Consider the following 17,815-nt stretch of genomic DNA (forward strand, 5'->3'; position numbering starts at 1 on the left):
GCACTTCAGCAGTGTGTCAAAAGAGGCTGCCTGCTACTCCTGCAACACAGGATCAAAAGGCTCTCTGAAACCCCATTTTCTAAGTAAAGATCGGCTGCCATTATGCCCACAAGAGCACTGCTCTCTGGCCTTTGAGAGCTGCTGCTCAAGTCTGGAATAGTGAACAAAGGAGCACACAGACCATTAGCTATGAGGCTGTGTTTGGTCCCAGCTCTCCTCTTCAACAGCTTCCCTGCTGTTTTTGGTGCCAGGAGCGTACAGATGATAGACACAGTTCATCTGCAGCTCTCCTGGAACTGCGGTTCTGCCTTATTCATTATATTTTTACCTGCACTTCATGTTGAATATGTAATTTAATCCAGTACATAGCAATCGCATAAAATATTAATACACATTAAGGCTGACATCCTCAAGAGATGTTCATGACTCACCCCAGGCCAGGATGATGTATCTGAGAGGAATGAAGTAAACTATAAGCATGGCCACACACAGCGACACTATGGCCAGCCAGCTGAGAAAAGGCACAGTCCAGTTGAAAGTACTGGAAAAAGACACAAGAGTTCAATCAGTTTCTTTGCTGTATTTACATTTGATGTTTATGTAAGGTTGCCAGATTTTGTTCGGATGCTCTTAATCTTTTGTGTTGTTTGATTTGATTCTGTTTAGATGACATTTAGCCACAGTTTGGGATGTTAATTGGATTTCACATTTAGTCTAATCTTGGAAAACTTTGTTTTGCAGAAATTCTCAAACTTTTTTATAGTCACAGAGCCCTTTAACTGTACAAAAAACAAACAAAAAAAAAACAGCAGCTTTATTTTTAAAAATGGAAGTATATTATTTTTTATATTTGTATATGTATTTTGTTTCATTTCTGAACTTTCCACCTATCTGATCCTATAGACAATTGTTATTATTATATAGCATACTGCTGTTGGAACCTTTAGTTATTCTTCACAGAGATTCATAACCTTAGTGTACACCAAAACTAAGAAATGGACTAGACTACAAAGCAAAGTTTTCCGCCTACAGAATTAAAAAACAAAGCTGATTAACTTGCATTATATGTGCAAGTTTCTAAACTTCTTGCATTTCTTATCAAACAAAGACATGAGAAAGAATGCTTGTTGTGAGGTGGGATTAGAAAAAAAGAACATTGCCTCCTCACTTTTTTATCCTCTCGCCGTAGGAGGCCACTTCATCCAGAGCACTTTGCACACTGATGCAAACATCCTGAATGGCATACAACTTGTTCATGAATCCTTTTCTCTCTGAGTCCTGAGAGAGAGAAAGAGAGAGAGAGAGAGAGAGAGAGACAGACAGACAGACAGACAGAGACAGAGGTTGGGCACATGCATTTTTTTAAACCCTTAAGAACAAACCAGCATAGAGCTTCAAAGACTTGGAGCGCTCTCTGTCTCCACCTACTCAGAGTTCCTCATGCAGCATATGTGAAACTGGCAAGTAACCTTGTTTTTTTGTGGAACAAAGAATAAGTATCTCTACACTGACATTTCATATGTAGAGTGTATTGATCATTTGAATTTGCTCTCTGCTTGCCCTTAGAAAGGTTAAGCTATGCTAGACCATTAACTCACGGTGATGTCATTGTGCTCATCCTCTTCATCAACGTCACCATTTCAAGCATTAAAATGTGGAACCGTTCAACATTTGATGGTTGAGAAGAACTTTAACATGTGTCCACTGGCACCCCGATGCATGCCCTGGCCAGAACAATGTCCGCTCTGGAGTTTTTGCCAGAGAGGAAGAATGATCATGCAACAGTTAGGATAACATGAGGTTCAGAAAATGCAGTGATCAAGAGGACACAGACACAAAGACTGCTTTAGTGTGTGAACATGCTGGGACATTCAAACACACACAGCTAGTGTGTAACTTGCAGTATTTCTGCTTAAGGCTAACTGACTTAGCAGAAACCTTTGTTTTTTTTCTCAAGGAAATAACACCTTTAAAATAATTTAGTTCTGTTCATAATCTAGCACTATTACAAGAGACAACTGTTTCAATGTTTTACCCTAAACTAAGTGTGTGTGTGTGTGTGTTTTAATCAAATGTGCTCAGCATGCACAAAACATTGAAACTTGATATAAATGAGTTACAACAGCAGAAGACCACATCAGGTTTCCACACCTGTCAGGAAAGAACAGGAATCCGAGGATATCATGGACACAAATATATAGTTGATGATTAAAGACTTTTTTTCATCTTCATCTGTCCAGTTTGGTGAGTCTGTGCCCATGATAGCCTCAGCTTCAGCCTCAGGTATTACATCCACCTCACGTTTCATGCATGCTGAGATGCTTTTCTGCTCACCATGCTTGTAAAGTGTGATTATATGAGTTACTACAGACTTCTTGTCAGCTCAGACCAGTCTGCTCATTCTCCTCTCATCTCTTGTCTGATGTTACACAGTGCAGATCCTCTAATCACAGGATGGTTTTTGTTTTTCTCACAGTTCTGCGTAAACTCTAGAGACTGTTTGTGTAAATCAGCAGTTTCTGAAGTACTCAGCCCATCTGCACCAACAGCCATGCCGTGTTTAAAGTTAGAGAGATGACACTTTTTCTTCATTCTGATGTTTAACATGAACATTAACTAAATCTCTTGACCTGTATGTGCATGATTTGATGGATTGTGCTTCTGCTACATGATTGGATAACTGCATGAATGTGCAGGTGTACAGGATGGTGAGTGAATGCTCTCATGTTAATGATAGCGGTCTTTTGTCTATATAGTAAAGGTGAGAGTCAGTGTGACCATTTAGCTACACAACTCATTCCCTGAATTCAGGCCAAATTTGGCCGAGTTTGGAAACATATGGCCGGTTTTGGCAATAGCAACTGCGTTGTCGGCCAAAAGTAGCCGGGTTTTAAATGGTAACCTAAAAAATGTAATAACGTTTGGAATCCATGCCAAAAATTTCCCCAACAAACATTGTGTGGCATTTCAATTTTGGCCCAAAAGGTACCCAGCTGTAGCTCTAGTCTGAGATACGCTCTCATAAAGGCTGAGTTGTGATTGTTTTCTGGCAGTCATGTCCGGCCCAGTTCATTTCTGTTATTTCATGGTGGTACATGAGCCAGATGAAGTGGTGAGTGTGGGCCATCATACTGTTGTTCATATCAGGGATTGTCTTTAAGTATTATTCTGAATACACTTTTGTGATTTTTCATTTCTATAGCGTTTTTTAACATTAGTCTGATTACAGAACAAGGAATGACACAACTTTCGAGGGTAACATAGATGAGAAAAGCCACTTGAATACAGACAGTGTATATAACACAATAGAGTTGTGTTCTCTATTTTTCTCACTACGTTACAGTGTGTGGAATAGATGTAGGTCTGGGAAGAAAATGTCAGATGAGAACCTGGTATTGGTGATCACTCTTATAACTCACATATCACTAGATAAAGACAAGATCTAGTATATCTATATCTGAAGGTGTTCTAATGTTTTCTGTGGCCAGGAAGCAGGTGTGTGGCATGGAAGCTCGTAGGAAGTGTCGAGCCATGCCCAGCTCCAGCCTGGCACCACTACAGAGGCTGCGCTCATGCTCTTCATGAAGATCAATTGAAATGTCAGTGTCAGAGTGGATAATACCATCCCAAAGCTGGCCAGCGCCTTGAGCCTAAAGATCAAACACTGCTGTGCAAATGAGGGCAGAGACAAAAGGGTGGGATATTTCTATACAAATGGTCTTACATAAGACGTTTCTTTTAGTTCTGTATGCCATGCAACGTCTGTGATGACTTTTGTAGTGGAAATTAATGCAACTGCACTGATGTTATGTATAATCACATATGGATTTGCATCAATTTCACACACATTATGTGTACTCCAATCTGAACTGTACTGCCGGAATTGGAATGTCTCACACTTTCCTCTCATGTCCCAGAAAAGAAGAATTGAGGCTTGAGGTATGGAGTTTAAAAAAAAAAATCAAATCTATGATCTCTTTTACATGCATTCATACAATTTTCCCATCCCAGGCTTCTTCCTTGTTTATCCTTCATGGTATGAAAAATAACCCTAAATATGGCCCACGAAGCTGTACTGCCTCCTGAAAGCCAACACAAGACAAATAGATATAACTAGACACTATCCCGGGGTTATTTTTCTTTGCAAATATTCGACAATATTTCTTTCTTTCCTCCTTTCTCCTTGTTGCCATCTGGTTTGTGTTATCAATTGAAACAAAAGCGGCCCATATGCACCATTGTATTGGAGTCAGTGTTAGTAACACAGCTTTGAGAGATGTGGTATGTGTGTGTGTATGTGTGTGTGTGTGTGTGTGTGTGTGTGTACGTGAAGAGGTGCAGGTCATGGGGCTCTCCAGTCTAAACCATTGCCACATGGCCCTTGAACTATGAGCTCACTCCGATTTCCTGTCTTCAAAAGTGGACTGAAGGAGGCAGGAGGTTGAAATAACATTGGCCTGGAGAGAGGCTTGTTTTCACTGCTCCTCCGCATAGCTCTCTTGCACACAGTCTCACACACATATGCAGCCATGCACGTGTGTGTGAGTGTGTGTATGTGCGTATGAGGAACCTGCTGAAGAGCGCCCACCAGCTTCTTCCTTCAGGTCATTTGATGCAGATGCACTGTGGGAACCAGTGAATGCTACACATGGCCATTCCTCCACTTTTATTATACTGTCACACATTCAGACACACACTGAGACAGGCTGAGTGCTACAGTCACACATGTAATATACAGACCTAGAACGTTCATAAAGCCATGGTGGTGTAGGGTCAATTCTATTAACATTGCAAACTATTATTACATAATATTTTTTGCATTTCGGAAACTTAGTACTAGAACCTGTTGAACTGAACAGTTATACTTTGTTGAGTTTTGTTATCAGGGCCAGGTTTAGACATGGGCTTACCTGGGCTGTAAAGAAGCCACCAAAATAATCCAAAACTAGAAATCAGAATTTAGCTTATCAAACGTTTGCTTATTTCTTTTTATTCCAAAGACATATTGCTTTTGGCTCGTTCAAGTTTGTTGAAATATAGTGCTTCCTGCTTGTCTTTATTGGTTTAAGTTTTGACAATGGGAGGAAAAGCACATGCAATCATGTGGGCTTTTGATAATAGATGGGGTTCATTCTCATAATGTCAGTGCAAAAAAACTTTTAAGGGGTGAATTTTAAGGTAAATTTAAATTTAAATTACAAGGTAAATTTTTCAAATACACATACACTCCGTGGCCAAATGTTTGTGAATGATCCGATCACACCTATATGTGCTTTTTAAGGCTTTCCACTAGATTTTGAAATGTTTCTGTGGGGATTTCTGCACTGATTTTGAGAAAGGAAGCCTGGCAGACAGTCACCAGTCCAATTCATTCCAAAGGTGCTCAGTGGTGTTGAAGTTAGGACACTGTACAGGATATTTTTTTTTACATTTACCCAGAGCAACTGTAATCTTATCTCATTTTATACATCTGAGCAGTTGAGGGCTAAGGGCATGGGATTCAAACTCACAACCTTCCAAACAGTAGTCCAATGTTGTTAACCACTAAGCTACCACATCCCCATTTATCTACTCCATCCTTGACAAACCATGTCTTCAGGGTTGGGCCTCTTAGCTCTAGTGAAGGAAAATAGTAAAGCTACAGCATATAAAGAAATTTTGTACAGTTGTGTGCTATCAACTTTGTGTCAACAGTTTGGGGAAGCAGCACATAAGGTGTCCACATATTTATTTCCAAATAATGTTTATTCTGATGACTTTCCCTGGTGGTCTAGTAGTCTAGTGATTTGGGTTCAATGCCAAGGCAAGGTACCAGCCCAGGGACATGGGGTTGCACAAGTCTGTGCACTTGCCATGTTGGTACCAAGCCTGGGTAAAGAAACAGGAGGGTTGTGTCAGGAAGGGCATGAGGCATAAAACCCCTATCCCCAAAGCTACGTTTGTATTTCATTCAGAGCCTTTATCATGGCTCTGGTTCGATGGGTCACACAATTAATATATGAGAGGGGCTGATTAGGTGATATATATATATATATATATAAAATATTATTTTTTTTAAAGCCGCAGCTGTAGATTTATATCATGGTGTACGTACAGAGCCCTAACAATGCTTCAAGCCCAAGAGCTCCACTAAAAGTCTCTTTAGGTGTTCCTTTTTCTGATCAAGATTTCTGGTACCCGGGTACAAGCCCTTATCCACCGGTTAATCAAGATAAACCAGTTAATATTAATATTCCCCAGTTTGTGGGATAATACTATTTATATTTCTTCATAGAAACAAACAAATGGGTAATTGCACAATTGCAGTGCCATTTAACCCTCTGAAAAACTGAACAGGTTCAAACTGAACTTGTTAGTCACAGAACATAGAAAAGAAAATAGAGAGAGAACTTAATTTAGTTCTTCCCATGATCTTCAGAAAATGTAGATGATGCAACTTCCCTGTTGAACATGTAACATGTGGAATATCCACAAGCACTTTATAGAGTGTATGTGTTCATGTAACAGGTTAACAGAGTGAATGGTGTCAGACATGGAAATGTACATTTTTATAACCTAAAATGGATTTAAAGGTAAACTGTAGTTATAGTAAGCTTCATTATTTATCTCAAGTATGTATGGAGGTTGTTTACAATGTATTTTTTCTTCACTTTCATTATATATTTGTAAATGTGATAGCAGTAAGACGCAAATGACGCCTCAATCATGGAAAATTAGACAGTACACTTTAGTGGTTAGAAATACTGGTCCAATCTGGCATTGTAATTAAGTAGTGTGAAAGACAAACACATCTGTCCAGAAGTACTCTATAAAGCTTTCCCATTACCAACCTCCTCATGGCTTACAGATCTAGCAACATGTAATGGCAAGCACAGGCACATCCATCACAGCCAGCGCCCTGCATCAGGCTATTCACACCTCCTCATTGCTACAGGAGACCCCCAGGTTCCTCACAATGAGCACACAGCAGGGGAGGTGGGTGGTCTTGATGGGACTGGCAAGGTCCTGGGTGGGCACTTTGGATGGGGCATAGCTTGTTTGTTAGAAATGACAGAGAAAGAGGAGGGGATGGTGTCCTAGGGGTGCCAAACTTCATTTACACCAAAGCTCAAGCTGCAATGCAAGAGGACGGACCCCCACCTGGAGCTAATCCACACCCACAACCATCACACTGCTTGTTCAGGGAGAGAGAAAACACGGTACTTTGATCTGCCCCGTGCTGAAAGTAAGGGAAACAAAGCAGCTGATAAGAGATCAAGATGAAAACGGAATCATTTCAGCCAGGCTATGGTACTCCCAGGATGTAGCTATTATTTGTGCATCTAGAAAAAACAAGCCTTCTCTCATTTTGAGCCAAAGGCGCGTTGACCCAGACACTTGAAATTAGAGAGTTTTGTCCCAGAGGAGATCAAGGAGTGGAGCTCCACACCTTCAACAGCAAATAAAGCCAAGATGAGCTCCTGCCCCACCTCTTATTACACAGACATAAAAAGAAAAAAAAAAGAAAGTTCGTTAATATTGGATGAGTGTATTAATTTTCCAAAAGTAGTTCACTGATTCATTATGAATGGAATGGAGGGATGGAAGATGTACAGGGAAATGCTTGTCAATGAAATCTTTGTGTAGGAGCACTTTGGGAGGTTAATTAAAATTGCAGTATAATTAGATCTGAGGTGTGTGTCAGACTTATAGCAAATGGGAAGTCCCCTGGCTGTTCACTTGATCCCAATAACTGCTAAATACTCTGTGCCAAAATAATATACATAAAAGAATGTATGATACACGACACACCCCACCCACCCAAACATAACATAAATTACTGATTAAAGTGCAAAAGCTCAAGAGAAGTATGGTTTTACTTTCATTTTTCTTTCTTTCCTTCTTTTTTTTAATGCAGAATCGCATTTAACACGTAATAAGCTTACAAGAGGTAGTTAGGAATTTTCCTTTAGTAAATAAACTGGATTTTGAGAAGGCTAGGAAGCGTGTTTGTTAAATATAATAGTCACAGTTATCCTTTTATCTCTATATAGATAAACATTAATGAGCAGAATTTGTATATGAATAGATGGTGTAAATTGTGTTCTGGAAGGTTCTGTTGTGTCAGTCATGTTTGGGGGGTGGGGCCACAGAAAGCTATGTGAAAGCATATAACAAGGACTCAAGTGTGCGTGTACTATTCTGTACAGATCCAGTGTTCCCTTTCTGTGGCCTGCTCACTAGAGATGGCATCCTGGGCCAGGATGGAACACAGCTCACCCTGTTACACTCCTTTCCTGTCAGTTCAGTTCCATCAGATCACTGCCAAATTAGCAACTTTAGTAATAATGACAGGGGCAACCACACCTAGCAAAGGATGTTTAGACAATTTCAATACCAGCTTCTTGATTTCTGTGGAGTTCTCTGAATAGGAGTTCTGAAATGCTAAACACTTTAACTTACTGCATTTGATTGCTCAATGTTTAGAATAAGAATAAATGCTCATCAGAATAAATACGAACAGCAAGCACATATAACACTCCCTAGTTGGGTGTAGTTAACCATATTTTGTTTTCAATTTGATTATTATTATGTATGTGCATATACTAACGATTCTATTTCTACTCTTTACTGTAATTATTTTTCCGCCTATTTTATTCTTTTTATCTGACAGACAGCCAAAAAGCAGTTCACTACATGTAGTACTGTGTATGGTTTTTTTACATGATGAATAAAAATTGAATTAGTGTTTTATGTAAAACTCTGTGCTGCCATGTTCTTTCAGATGTCTCTTACACACTGCTTTGCTGCACAAACCAGGATTTACTGTATGAAGCAGGTGCTCTTTAGAAGGGACATAAGCTTAGAAGTGACAAACACAGAAAGTTTCTAGCTATAGATGGTATTATTCTTCTCAAGAACTGTGATCATAAACAGAAGATCTTAAATCAATACCATATACTGCAGGAATTCCATCTATTTCTGTTGCCACATTAAAGGAGAACTCTAAAACACATTAAATATATTCATACTGAAATATTATTGATGTGTCCAGCGATTCTGGTGCTAATTTGTCAGTTGGTTTTTTTTCGTTATTCGCGTGAGAAGTTAGCATTTGCCTGCAGGTCTGACAACACAGGGAGAGATTGTTAGCTTAATGTTTAATGGGAGAAACAAATTCAAAACAATCCTAGATGTAATGGATAACCATCAAGTTTTGCTGTTAGCACCTAAAAACAAAAGAACTGCATCATTCTCCATCACTTTCTCTGTCAAATTGTCAGTCATGTGGAAACAGCGAAGTTAGTCTCAGATTTTTTAGAATGCAAGGCAGTTATAAAACGCAGTTGTGCAGAAGTTACGGCAGAGACTCGGCTTGGCTAGAGAGTGATCTACAAGATTATGAGCGCAATGGTGTTGACGGCAGCATTTGCATAAATGTTGAAGCTTTGGAAGCTGATCTGTTGAGGCAGAGTGTACAGATGAGGATGTGAAAAGCCTTAGACTAAACACACAATTCCACACATCTGCACTTTATTCATATTCTAGTCATACTGTTCTGCCACCAATCCATACATTATATACATATATTCTACTTTATTTTACTTTTCTACTCTTCATTCTAGATTTATTTGGTTATATGGCTATTTGTCACATACACAAACATTAATTACATGTTTCTGTATCTGACAAATAAAACTGATGAAAATGAAAATATGAAAATAGTTGATCCGCTGATGTAAATGGAAAAAAAAAAACCTTGGAATTTAATCACAGAATAAATCCTTTGTCCCACCAAAGATTAAAAACTGAAAAATATGTAAATATTATACTGTTATGCAAGTCATTCGTGGTGGATTTTTCCGTTAAGATACAGTAACAAAGGTCAAAATCTCGGCTGGAGCGCAGCTGCTATTAGGCTGCAACGGTAAGCAAAAACAGCCGATAGATATCTCTGTGTGCTTTTGGCACTTCACCAACACAGCAGGAACGAAGCAGATGTTTTGTTTTAAGGCAGGCATTTTTAAAATAAATTATTTATCCTGCTCCAGTAATCCTCGGGTGAAAAGGGTGAATGTACACACTTAGTGGGTAGTTTATTAGGTGCGCTTTCCTTGTCTCTACAATTATTGACCATTTTATCAGATACAGCTACCACAGAGTTGCACTTTGTAGATGTATAATTTCTGACTGCAGCTCAGCTTTCACTCACACTCTATCTGCTAACCAGATATTATTTGGGTGGTGGATCTTTCTCGACATACTGGTCTAAATTGACTGTAACAAGCACCAGAGGTTTTGCTGGATGTTTGAAACACTGTGCACTGGACACTCATACTGATTCGACATACCGACCTTGATGGTGGCTCATGTACAGAGAGACTACAGTTCACTCTATTCAATCCACCATCTGGTTCCTCATCACCATCATGCTACAGTCCCTGATACGCTCATCACTGCATCACAACACACACAACACACTACCAGAACTGTTTCACTGTTGTGACGCTGATAATATATCTGGTTAAGCTGGTCATATGGTCATCCCTTTCCATCTAAAAGCATATGGAATAGTATGGGGTAGTAGAGTGTGATGTAACTCCACAGTGCATCTATATGCTACATGAAAAAATGGCCTACAAGCATATAGCTACAAAGTAGCTGTAAATAATAACTGTGTATCTGGATGATGCTTTATATTCATGTTCCTTAAAAGGCATTGCTTCTATAGACAAACATGAACTATAATATACCATAAACACATAAAATAAATATTAACAAAATACTAGAATTAACCAATTAAGCATGCAATCATTAACTAATGTTCATATCATGTATCATGTATAATTAGGCCTGAAACATGATTTTAATGGTTTCAGATTCAAATTAAAACTTTATTTATCACATATATAACCATACACAGTATGACATATAGTGAAATGCTTGTACGGCCGTCTTCCTATCAGAGAGAGTTAAGCAAGTGTTAAATAATTGCATGGAGTTAAACTGCAGTTTGAGGTAGAGCTGTGAGGTAAAATTAAATAAAGTCAGTAAACTAAAGTAAACTACACTAAAGTAAAGTCATTTCAAGTTTGTTTCTGAAAAGACTCATATTCAATATTCATAGCCGAGGACGAGAGTTCAGGTGTAATTTAAAGTGAGCTAACTCACATGAACTTATCTTTAGTCATGGACTGAATAAACATCACGTGCAGGTGTACCTTGAGTTTAACACAAAATAAAGTGAAATGTATTCTTAAAGTTGTATTTTGTTTGAACATGTGATGTTATAATTGTGTGCAGACTGCTGATAGTTGTGCAATAATGTTTATTCTCCAATATCTAGAAAAATAATATGGTAGTAATAATTGTATACATATAGATTCATTTCATAAAAAGGATCAATAGTTTATAGATAGATAGATAGATAGATAGATAGATAGATAGATAGATAGATAGATAGATAGATAGATAGATAGATAGATAGATAGATAGATAGATAGAACTTTATTGTCATTGCGTAGTACAGGTACATAGCAATGAAATGCTGTATATATACAGGAGATGCAACGCTGAAGCACTCAGTATCCTACCCTCAGCCTGCAGAGCTACTAAAATGGCTGCAGCAGGTGCAATTGTAGCAAACTGTGCAGCTCCATGGCATCATTCCATCCACACGCCTCTTCTGCTGAGCCTATCGCTGTGATAGCACAGTAAACAGGCGTCAAGAAGAGAGACGACGAGACAGGACAAGGTTTATTTTGGGCCCGACCTCTGCTTCCCACCACTCCCCCACTAAAACAACATCATTAGGCTCTAATGGGGCCGCCGGAGAGTGGGGTTCACCTTCGCCATTACTCCCCAGGTGTCCACACCCAGCAGGCAAGCCACTCCATCAGCCTCAAGGTCAGGCCGGATGTCGCCCCTGTTTTCCCACCTCCGCTGACACCCCTCACCAAACGCATGTGCACCTGAAGTCATCCTCCGACCCATCGCTGTGCCCCTCGCCCCTGCAGTCACCCCCCTTCACCCGGCTATGCCTGCTCTCCTTCCCTCGACCTCTTTGGATCTCAGGGAGCCTCTTCATGATGAATGGCGTGCGATTAATTTTAGCCGACACTGCCGCAGATTTGCTCCTGTCCTCTCCATCTCCAAAAAAACAAGGTCGTCATAGAAGCACAGGCATCATGCTGCTGGGCACCAACTGCATTGCCAATACAAACACAATAATTGGGAAATAAAGCTCCAATTATGGCAGGATTTCAGTGGCAGAAATATCAGTGTCGCCTACATCTTCCTGCTACGTGAACAAAACGTTATGTACTTCTAACATGCTTTCTGAAATGTCACCAGCTCCTTCATTACACGTTAATGTGCCTAGCTGAAATTCAGATGGTGCACAAGTGGAATTTCTACATTTTCAAGGTTTCTTTAAAAGTTACGCTGCTAAAAAATGACAGAAACAGAAATGGCATTCCTTCCTCTTGAAGACAAACATCAAGGATTCACTCTCATAATTAATTCATAACTCCAGTTAAAAGGGTTCTAGTAACTGGCTTCCTTGCCTGTTTGGCACAGATACTGTCCTTTTTAGCTATGAGGTAAGCTACGTATTTGCTGCTTCGTTGTGAGGGGGGGGTCACAGAGCGACTGTCAGTCAGCCAACTTCACCACTGGCTGCTATTTAATCGGCTCATGATGAATTTCTGAGTGCACAGTGCGTTCTTCAAGACTCACACAACACACAACTAGCAAGGCATGCTACTGCTATCCCCCAGGACTCCAGAAGAAGTTGCAACGACTCAAGCAGAAGCAAAAGACGTAGAGACAGGAAACAAAAGACACAGGAAAAACACGTTTTCTCTCCAGCAAGGCTTCAGAAAAGAAAGTAAAGTGATTAAATAAAGGTCGGTTTTACATTTGCATTTTATAACCAATAGCACTTCAGGTGTCTATCGGGTCAATCAGTGTCTATTATAATTACCAGCACTTCGGTGTTTCTCCAAAAACTTGTATGTTTTAGCACCTACAGGATGATCAGGTTAGTAGTGCACACCTTCTACTGCCAGGCTGGTTTCTCCAAAGACAAGGGGATAAGAGTGACGACTGAGGACAGAGTGAGAGGACGGCGGTGGAATGGAGATACACACAACCCTGTTCAACGGGACAGACAATAAACCACAGAGGGTAAATACGGGACACACTTACCACCATCACGCGAATCCATTCAAAATGCCAGGAAGCCAAAATATCCTCAAGGATATGGCTTCCGGGCAGACGGCCATCATGGGAGGGGGCAGAGCCCGGCACCTTGTGGACCAGAATAAATTGAGATCTTTTTAAAAGCAAGATTATAAAAGCATTACGACAAAAAAAAACAAAAAAACATTGAAGGTACTGAATGAGCGACCTTGAATAGAAGGAAAGAATGAAAAATCAATCTTATGGGTTTGGCAAGAAAAAGAGACATGGTTTTGAATAGAAGACAATGTTAGGGTTCCTCCTTTTTCCCCCTTTTTTTCTTTAATAGCCAAACATGATTAAAATGCAGTTCCTAGGAGTATCTCCTAAAAATAAAAAAAAAGGGAGAAAGCCAAAACATTCAAAAAAACATCTTTTACAGTGAGAAGCGTTTCATCTTTTAGTAACATGAGGAAGAAAGAAAGAAAAGATCTCGGAGCAGCAGAAACTTTTCTTCCCTTCCCTCCCTCTGCATTTTCCAGGACTTAGGGAAGAGGGGGGAAAGCTCTTTACCTGAAGATATGCATAGAAAATCACAAGCTCAATAGCCCCAGAACAAGTTCTAAGTCACAGTTTTTCAAAGTATTAAAAATAATCCCCGTTGCACTCTTTAGTCCAATTACATACTAGCACACAGCTATCGCCCAGATCAACCCCGTCCCTCGGATCCGCCGGGCTTAGCGCTCCATGTGCTATCTAAAGATAAGCTTTGCATGTAATGCTAGATTCCAACTGACATAATTGTGCATGAATTGGAATCAGATTTTCAGCATTTCACGGTGCTAAGAGGTTAGCTTGTGTTTTCCCCTGCGAATGTGGCCCTGGTGGAAGTGCAGAGAGATGAAGGGAATGCACAGTGAAAAAGCGACAGAGAGACACAGAGAGGGGTGATCTGGATATAAAATGGGTATTAGGCTTGTCGACAGGCCCAGAGGTCATGGAAATGGGAGCATGTCGTTATGGCACCCCACGGGCACCCAAGACTAAGATACCGCAGCAGTTATTACCCAGCATGCACCTGCCAGGGCATCGATAACCGCCCTGGCTTCTATCAGACAGCCCCAGCTGCTCCCATCAGCCTATTAGATGCCTGATTACTGATTGTAAATTCCAATGCAAGTCAAACCGCAAAAAATGCCCTTTCCTCACTTTTTTTCTGCTGATAATATCTGATTTTCATTCACTGACTCAAAGGGCAACGATGAAAGATACATATATCACAGCAAGAAGAATATAGATAATAAAAATAAACAGGATTTGCACAGTAAACAATGTGTGTTTGTGTTTCTTTTTGTGCTCTGCTGTAGTGAATTCTCAGTGTTTGTTCCCTCAGTGTGCCATGTTTGCTCAGTTTTACACACAGGAAGTACAACACAGATACACTAGCACTGCATTCAACAAACAGAACGAGAAAAAAACCACACATCCGTTCACTTACAAACAGCTGTTGGACATGTGAGGAGGCGTGTGCTAGCTCTGGTAAGCCTGTGAGCTCAACATGATTGCTGCATGTATCTTATCTGGAACGACTCCTCCCAAGGCTTTGTGTGTGTATATATATATGTCTGTGCTGTGTGTGTATGAGTGTGTGTGTGTGGAAGAGAATCGCTCCAGTGTTCAGCCAAGCATGCAGGCCTAATCTCAGCGCTCTTGCACCGGCTCTCTGCTCTCTCCCCTGGGACAGTGAGCCTATCATCTAGCCCAGCGCTTCCACACAGGCCCTGGAGCTGATTAGTCTTCTGCACACTCTGGACACAAATCCACACACCGCCGGGCTTGTGTGGTAAGTCATAGCTTTAGCCTCAAATAGTGCCATCAAACAGCGCTGGGTTTAAAATCAGATATCCTAGAGGGGGATGTTTGGGAATGTGATGAGCAGCGGAGGAAGACTAAGTACTGATGGTAAAATGACATGTGATGAGTCCTGAGAGTTTAACAGGTTCACCATATATTTGATTGCATATCCACACTGCATGTTTGTTCTATTCGATCTATTTACTTTTGAGTCATGTTTTGTATCTTATATATTAGGGTCTGGGGTTCTGTCTTGAGCTTACTCTCAGTGTGACATTTTGCACATTATCGTCATTCTCTGCATGGTTTTCCTCAGGGTTCTCCGGTTTCCTCCCACCTCTAACCAACATGCTTTTATATAGAGTGACTACTCGAGAATACCCGCAAGTGTGTGAGATGCTGTGCATCTGGAGTGTATCCCTACCTTGTGTCCAGTGTTCCTGAGATCTACTGCACTGAGGGTAAAGAGCTCACTGACGGTTAATATACATTTAAATAACGTGAACAATAACATGCTATAAATGTGTGTCTTGTGAAAAATTGAACACGCAAGCAGCACCTCTTAGGTGGGTCCCAGTTTACTATATTTTACTATATATACTTATATTTTCTATAATTTCAAACAGTTAGAGCTCCCATATAGCATACACAATTTGCGGAATGATCATGAGTTCGAAGCCTCAGTCCAGGAGAGCATGGCCATGAAGGGTTACTGTGTTGTCAATCACAGTGACATTAACCAGTTGTGAAGGAATGTGGAAGGAGGCAAAAAGTGCGTTCCTCCATGTGTGTTGTGATGACCTGTGATGCAACATGGAGCAGTTTGAAAATATGCAGTGAGTGGCTTCATGTATCATGTGCCAGCACTCATCCGTCCTGGTAGGAAGCGGTGGTTAAAGTGGTTAATGTCAAAAATCCATCAGATAGATAGATAGATTGATTGATTGATTGATTGATTGATTGATTGATTGACTGACTGACTGACTGACTGACTGATTGATTGATTGATTGATTGAGTGATTGATAGCTAGCTAGCTAGCTAGATAGATAGATAGATAGATAGATAGATAGATAGATAGATAGACCTGCATTTCATATTAGTACTAAAATTCTGAATATATAATAATCAATTTGCTTTCAAATGAATAAAGTAATAACGAGGCTTTAGAGATTTGTAAGGGATTGAGAAATTTCATATAAATGATTTAGAAAGTTAAATAAAGCTATTATGCATTTAAAATGGTTAAATGATTATTGCAAATAATCACTATGTCAAACAATAATTATTACCATTACCATTATTGTCCTAATTATCACTTAATTACTTTCAATACTGTACTATATTACATAATACTTCTAATAATTTTGAGTACAATATAGTATGAACAAAGATATAAATCTAAAACTCCTAACATATAATCACAAAGATGATATGAATTAAATGACTCAAACCAACATTCTTACTATAAGACACACAGTGAATATGACCCGCTGACTTTTGGGGCGAACTGCAGATGCACACAACTGCAAGACAGCTGCGCTGCCATATTGACTATTAGCCCTAGTCTCCTAGCGCTGAGCCCCAATGCTCCTATTTAAATCCACACGTATGTATTTGGTGAGGTTTAACAATAACACTGTGGTGCGAGGCAAAGCTCATTATCACCTGGGTAATTACCTGCCGTTCCGTCTGTGTGTTTACTTTAGTTCGGCGGAGCAGGTGTTAAAGATGTTTCGGCTGTTATTATGCCGGTTGATGATGTCTTTGGTGGAGACAGTGAGTTCTCCTGAGACAGGCTTTTTCAACACAATATGCACACACACAGACACAAACATTGGCATGAGCCTGGCAAACAGCGGGGAGGAGGAGAATTCAACAAACACATGGCTTACTCGTGTGATGTCGGAGCATAGAGCACGGCCCTTTGGCAGGAAGAAATGACTTCATTTTCGCTTGTGTGTGTGTGTGTGTTGTGAGAAACTTTTGCAGGAGAATAAAAGAAAAAAAAGACCCTGTCGAGTTACCGGGTTCATAACGCAGTATATTATGTAGGCAACAATAACAGCAGATAGGCTCGCTGACTTCAATCCCACATCTGGTGGATAGGGAACATTATTCCAGCGTCATGTACTGCCACAAACCTAAATCTCTAGATTTGATATAAAGCGTTCATTTCACCTGGACAGGTGTTTAGTCAAAACAATATGTCCAATAAATCTAGCTCATGATACTTTCTACTGACCTAGAAGGAGCTGCTGGTTCTTACATTTGTTTTCCTTTTCTTTCTCCAGGTGTCTGCTCCAGTTTAACAACTCAGGTGTCCCCATCAATTAGCCTTGAATTTAGACTTTCATTGAGAGTATGCGGCTAATATCTACACTGACTCAGAAGAAAGACAGTTTTCACGACCGCCCAACAATCTGCTAAGTGAAAACACGTGTCCGAGGCTCAGGCCCTGCCTGTGAGGGGTCCTAGGTCCAATGGGAAGCAGGTGCTCCACTTTTTTGCCACGTAATACTCCATTTAGCCCCAGGGCCAAAGGTTATGCAGCTAATAGCTGCCTGGTGCAGGGCGGGGAAGAGCCAAGCACGAGGCCAGGCTAAAACATCTGGGACGTATTGCACATACTTGCAACATATGCTTCAGGTTCAATTAAAATGAGGCCTTGGCACATTTATTCATCCTTTTTTTACTCTGAAACCTTCCTCCAGTAAAAAGGGCCTCCCCTGACCTGACCTTAATATTTTACTATTTGAGCAAACAGAAGAAGTAATGAGAGTGCAGGGTCGCATACTCTAA

At 40.2% G+C, this 17,815-nt stretch overlaps 1 protein-coding gene and 1 long non-coding RNA gene across 6 annotated transcripts in view; one reads left to right on the plus strand and one right to left on the minus strand.

Annotated features, from left to right (window-relative positions):
* Positions 1-17,815, minus strand: part of mctp1a (multiple C2 domains, transmembrane 1a) — a 145,580-nt gene that overhangs the window by 8,688 nt on the left and 119,077 nt on the right. For 3 of the 5 annotated variants that reach the window (XM_058374767.1, XM_058374766.1, XM_058374770.1), the window contains 3 exons: positions 13,189-13,290; positions 1,169-1,278; positions 432-541 (listed from right to left, as the gene is read on the minus strand). In XM_058374767.1, the coding sequence (XP_058230750.1) occupies positions 432-541; positions 1,169-1,278; positions 13,189-13,290 (322 nt within the window). The remainder of the gene's footprint in view (positions 1-431; positions 542-1,168; positions 1,279-13,188; positions 13,291-17,815) is intronic. The other 2 variants (XM_058374769.1, XM_058374768.1) reach the window with 1 other exon arrangement.
* On the plus strand, positions 14,831-17,623 carry LOC131343241 (uncharacterized). The gene is made up of 3 exons (XR_009203125.1): positions 14,831-15,004; positions 15,332-15,476; positions 17,308-17,623. It is a non-coding gene; the product is annotated as an uncharacterized LOC131343241 (long non-coding RNA).

Source organism: Hemibagrus wyckioides, linkage group LG22 (genome assembly GCF_019097595.1).
Source record: "Hemibagrus wyckioides isolate EC202008001 linkage group LG22, SWU_Hwy_1.0, whole genome shotgun sequence".
Classification (NCBI taxonomy): Eukaryota; Metazoa; Chordata; class Actinopteri; order Siluriformes; family Bagridae; genus Hemibagrus; species Hemibagrus wyckioides.